The sequence below is a fragment of the Dromiciops gliroides genome, chromosome 2 (assembly GCF_019393635.1).
Source record: "Dromiciops gliroides isolate mDroGli1 chromosome 2, mDroGli1.pri, whole genome shotgun sequence".
NCBI classification, from domain to species: Eukaryota; Metazoa; Chordata; class Mammalia; order Microbiotheria; family Microbiotheriidae; genus Dromiciops; species Dromiciops gliroides.
Genome location: NC_057862.1, coordinates 210,640,025 through 210,646,024, shown reverse-complemented (window position 1 = coordinate 210,646,024; position 6,000 = coordinate 210,640,025). Strand labels below are relative to the sequence as shown.

Below are 6,000 nucleotides of genomic sequence, written 5' to 3'. Positions count from 1 at the left end.
TCCATTTTTTGGCAGGGCCATTCTCATTGACTACCTTTGGTGTCCTTGTCTTTCTTTAAGTCTCAGCTAAAATCCCACCTTCCAAGTCTTTCCTGGCCTTCCACAACACCAGAGGCTTCTCTCTGATGATCTCTCCAATTTAACCTGCATATATCTTGTTTGTACATAGTTGTTTGCATGTTGTCTCCCCAACTAGTCTGTGAGCCCCTTGAGAGTAGGGACTCTTTTTTTGCCTTTCTTTCTATCTCCAGTGCTTAGCATAGTGTCCCACATGTAGTAGATGCTTACTGTTATCGACCATTAACTGAAATGCAAGGCATTTTGAAAGCAGAATTTCCTTATTGAGAGCATTCCTATATGCCCATGCCTGCTCCTTTTTCTCACCTCCCCCTGTCATTGAGGAAGTAGTAGAACATAGTATAATGAAGAAAGTATGCCTATAATCTCTATCTTATTGCTTACCACCTCAGGGAGGGGGGAGGGGAAGGGAAGGAGGGAAGGAGGGAAGGAGGGATAGCATTTGGAACTCAAAACTTTAAATAAAAGTGTTTATTATTTTTTAAAGAAGAAAGCACTGACTTTGGGAGGTTGAATCTAACCTTGGAGAAATTACTTTCTCTGGTATCAGTTTCTTCATCTATAAGGGGGTTCAACCAGGCAATCCCTTTCTTTCAGATTTAAATCTACTATGATCTATGACCTATTCTTTTTTTTTTTTTAGCAAAATCATAAACCACCTGTAAAGGGATGCTAGAAGGATTAAAGTTAGAAATTTGCTATAGGAGTGTTGAAGGGAAGGGTTAGAACCCTGTCTTTTTAATTTTACTAGCCAATGGTGTCATATGATTGTCCTCACCCCATTTCTTTTGGAAAACATTCAGCACTCCTATCTTCTTAGCTCTAAATTTTCATTTACCTGGCGCTAATTTTTAAAAAATAATAAATCAAGTGCAGTGGTCACTCACTGTAGCTGCATTTATCGCGAATTCAAGTTGCTATTCTCCCAGAGGCTTAAAAACTTTTCTTAAAATGCCAGTGACCTGAAATAGCGAGGGCTAAATTTTCCTAACTCTCTTTTACCTTTCCCCCGCCCCCGACTATTCAAGGCCTCTCCAAAGCTCTGGGATATTCTAGCTGGGAAGGAAACTAAAGGGTGAACGTGTTCCCCACGGCCCCACCCCCTCCATGCACTTGATAACGGGCCCTCTCCAATAAAGATGCTCTCTGCAGAGAGTGTGTGTTTGCTTGCTGGAGTCGGGAGGAGAGGCTTTCCTCTCCGAGCTCTGAGACTTTCGTCCTGGCAGACGCCCCAAGATTGTTGTGAGGAGTCTAGCCAGTTGGTGAGCTCTCTAATCTGAACCAGCTGTGTCCAGACTGAGGCCCCATTTGCATTGTTTAACATACTTAGAAAATGAAGTGTTCATTTTTAACATTCCTCCTCCAATTGGTTTAATGCTGAATTACTGAAGGGGACTAAGCAAAACCAGGTGCTTTCTCTGTACTCACTCCAGTGCCTCAGGAGGCTCAGACCCTTACCCTGCCCGCTTCACTCCTTGCTGTATTGGAATACCATTAAAGCAAGAATCGAAGGGCAGAGAGGAGGTTGAAGTTCAGAAACTCCTTTGAGTAGTAGGCACTGTGATCTTTTTTTTTCTTTCTTTCTTTTTCCATCCACCCACCTCCCCCTTTTTTTTTTTCTTTCTCTACACATCTCGGACATGCCAGGATTAAAGAGGTAGGTTCTCTGCACGGAACTTCTTTCTTCAGGGATTGGAAAGACTTGCTATATAGCCTGCTGTGTGGAAAGTGTCTATGGCTGAGATTCAATTTGTGTCAGGACACTGGAAAAGAGATTTGCTAGTGATGCAACAAGATTGCTAATTATAAAAATGTGCTGTTCAGTAATTTCCATCTTGAAGATCTTTTGGGGGGGGGGCAAGGGGAAGGGGAGGGACAAGGAGTGGTGTTGTATAATAGTTTTCGAAGTCACATCGTCTGTCCCAGGACTGCAGGATCCTGCTCCTTCAACGCCAGTGCCTTCATGCAAAAAACCATTTTCACAGACTGGCAGCAGCTTTCTGAGCTGATTTACCAAAAAAAAAATCAATCACTAATTTGAGAGATCAAGTTTAAGTTTGCTAGCAATCTTCACAGAAAATAATTGCTATTTTGTATGTATCATCTGCTGGACAAGCCATCGTGCCTGGCTGAATACACTTACACTCTTGTGCCGGATTGTACTGTATGTCTGTGTGTGATTCGCAAAGGGAATGAGACCCAGAAGTATAAAGCCAATGAGAAGTGGGGATTGCAGACAAAAGTACATGTAAGCAAACTCTATGTTGTTCTTTAGGGAAAATTAAGAGACATTTAATTTATTCTTAAACTTCATAACTCTAAAAGAATGACAGTTCAGTCATTCTTGTCTTATAAAAGTCTGTAGATTCTTTAAACCAATGGAGTTCTGTGTGTGTGTGTGTGTGTGTGTGTGTGTGTGCGTGTATAATGTGAATTGAAACTTAAGTCTGGGATCACCTCTTCTGACAGCCAGCACTGACATTTAGTAGGTCCCTCCTCCCTTTTCCTTTTTTTAAGGGGTAAGGCACGGAATGGATAGTTCACCTGCTTTTTAGAAAGTAACCTTGATTTTGAGAATGAGAGGTACGCACTAGTTGGACTATAGTCATGGATGTGATGGCACGTACTTTTTCTCATTCTTTATCGATTGCTTTGCTTTTGGTTGTCCTGCAGAACAGAATGCAGATTCAGTTGTTGCAGGGTTAGGAGTAGCTAGCTATTTGTGCTATCGTGAGAGGTTTTGTTAATGGCATTTTGAGTCTTGTTCATAATAGTAAAAATCTCTTTTCAACTGATTGAAGGTTTTTCGACTCCCAGAACTTGTGTATCTCTCTGCCAAGGATGACAACCTTTGTATGGGTACCATGACCTGCTTTGAAGTTTGAGGGGAGACTCTGTAGCTGGGGAATACCTCTAGCCAAAGAGTGAGGATAATGGGTGTTAAAATGGATTTTGTACCAGCTCTCGAAGGCATCCAGCTTATGCAGCCTCCAATATAAACAAGACATGGTTTAACCAACAGAAAGGAAACTCCATATGAGGAAACATGAAAACATTGAAATTCATAATACACAGACTGGAAAATAAATTTGTTGCTCTTTTAAAAATAGATATAAATTTAGTCCTTGAGAATTTTTTTTAAGTCCACCACCACCACCACCTTAACAACCACAAAAACTCAAACCAAATCAAACCAAAACAACTCTGGGATGTGGCTATGAACTTTATAAGGTCAGAGCAGTCTCCAATAATATGGAACCTGGCTTATTCTGCCTCATATGTTAAATTTCTGAGCAACGATTGGATTTTCAGAGTATTTATTTAGTTGGGGAGAATGATCTTGTGGTTAGATAAAGAAACTGTTAATTATGACTCTTGACTTTGCTGTCTTTGAATAATGGTCAAATCATCTTATTTTTTAGGGCCTCAACTTACCCAAACAATAGTCAAAGTCATATGGGCTACTGAATAAATATGTGGAGGTTGGGTCTGCATCTAAAGTGAATTTGTTGATTGAATAATAATTTTTCAATTATCCAATTTGGACAAACATCACCAGTCTAGGCAGTTTGGTTTTGCCTTTCCTTTGATTGGTAGACTGTATTATCCAAATTCAATTGTGAGTAATTAATTGTGATTTGGGGTTTCTATGATCCCATCTTTGGCTAAAATTAGAAACCCCGGCGCAGTGAATACTTGATCACCTTCCTTATTAATTATGAAGAGTTAAATTTGAAATCATAGAGCATTAAATTTAGGCAATATTTGATAGGGCCCCCACTATTGGTTGAAGGAAGAGATGAGATGAATACTTATATTAAAAGATACTCTGGCATCAAATTCATCTAGCACCTTGCTCTTTGGCACCCCATTCACATCAATTATCTCATTTGTTGTCATCTTTTTTTTTTCAATTTTGAAAAAACAATTTTACATCAAATATCTATCTTAAGGGTCTGTTATACAAGATAACATAGGGAAATAGAACAATAATGTGATAATAATGAGGATGATTGCAAGTATTTTTATAGCTCTTTTAAGTACCCAAAGTGCTTTACAAAAGTAATCTCATTTTATTCTAATAGCAACTCTGGCAGGTGGGTTATTTTATTATCTTCATCTTACAGATGAGGAAACTGATGTTGTCATCTTTTGAGGTAGGTCATACTATGCACACATATATGCACACATATTTATAATAAAAAACTTTCAAAACTCAAGCATCACTGTCTATATTTGCTTGCATACAAAGTAAAAAGTTGGTAAATACTTAATTTGCATCTGACAGTCCTCCCTGTTTCTCTAGTCTCTATAGGCACAAAATGGGATTATTATTTTTTTTGAAGGGAAATGAGGGTTAAGTGACTTGCCCAGGGTCACACAGCTAGCAAGTGTCAACTGTCTGAGGCTGGATTTGAACTCAGGACCTCCTGAATCCTGGGCTGGTGCTTTATCCACTGTGCCACCTAGCTGCCCCCTACAAAATGGGATTATTGATTATAAAAACATATCTTATCTGAGTGAGAGGCTACATGATGAGATGACTCATCCTGTCCAGCTTCAGATATCCAGCTTCAAAGTGAGGAAGGCCTAGGTTCAAGGCCTCCCTTTAAAACATACTGGTTGTGTGATCCAGGGCAAGTGCCTTAATTACTGCTGCTTCGGTAGAAAGAATTTTCATCTTTAGGAGTGAATCTCCTATTTCAGTGAAATCATAGATCTGGATCTTCCACCCAAAAGCATTATGTTATAAAACATTCATCTAGTACTTAGATATTTATATATAAACAAAATATTCATGTTTGATTTCTCATCCCTGTTTAGGATACTCACTGTTTCCATTCTGACTCTTTGTCTTACAAGTCCTGGAAATGCACAGGTGAGAATGAACCTTACCCTTTCTTCTTCCCTCCTACTAATTTTTAGAGTTATAAAATGTTAGAGTAGGGAAGTACCTGAGAGACAATAAACTTCAGTATTATCATTTAACAGAGAAGTATAAAAAAAGATGATACAAATGCCTAGTTTTTATAGTAAGAGGCAGTATTAGAATAAGAATACAGAATCACAAAATGGTAGACCTGGAAGAGATCATAGTATTGTGTATAACCTCCTTGCTTTTTACAAGATTAAAGGTTGGTGTTTATCTTCTGGAATTGAAGATGTCTCTTTATAAAAGATATCTATTGATTTTCCATTGGAGACCTTGAGAACCTTGACACAAAAGGTTCACAAGGCCCTTTACCTGGTTCCTCTACCTATAGACAAGGGAACTGAGACTTGGGTTGCAAGTTTTTTGTGTGTGTGTGAGGCAATTGGAGTTAAGTGACTTGTCCAGGGTCACACACCTAGTAAGTGTCAAGTGTCTGAGGCCGGATCTGAACTCAGGTCCTCTTGACTCCAGGGCCTCCTAGCTGCCCTGGGTTGCAACTTTTCTTATGTCACATAACAAAAGAGTGGGAGAGCTCCTTCTGACTGTTATTATAGTGTTTTCCTCCTGTTGCCCATTTATGCCACTCTAATGCACCTCTAGTTATGTAAAAAAAATTACAATCTAATTTTATTTTATTTAAAAATTTTTTTCTACTTACATATAAAGATTTTTTTTGAGTTTCAAATTTTCCCCACTCTCTTTTCCCTCCTCCCTCCCAAAGCCTGCAAGCAATCTGATATAGGTTATACCTTACAATCATGTCAAACATATTATTTCCACATTAGTCGTGTTGTAAGAGAAGGATCAGAACAAAAGGAAAAAACACAAGAAAGAATAAACATATGTAAACATTTTTTAAAAATAGGAATAAAAACTTCAAATGTTTGTGACATATACATATATGTACAGACACATAGACATATGTGTACCCATATGTGTTTATGCATTTATAATATGCACATTCATATATACAGGGTGCCCCAAAAGTC

The 6,000-nt window shown here is 38.5% G+C and overlaps 1 protein-coding gene across 1 annotated transcript in view; it reads left to right on the top strand.

Annotated features, from left to right (window-relative positions):
• Positions 1-1,286: 1,286 nt before the first annotated feature.
• The window catches only part of FBLN5 (fibulin 5), a 154,221-nt gene continuing 149,507 nt past the window's right edge, over positions 1,287-6,000 (top strand). Inside the window, exons 1-2 of the mRNA XM_043985995.1 lie at positions 1,287-1,735; positions 4,903-4,957. Of these exons, the coding sequence (XP_043841930.1) occupies positions 1,719-1,735; positions 4,903-4,957 (72 nt within the window). The 5' untranslated portion in view covers positions 1,287-1,718. The remainder of the gene's footprint in view (positions 1,736-4,902; positions 4,958-6,000) is intronic.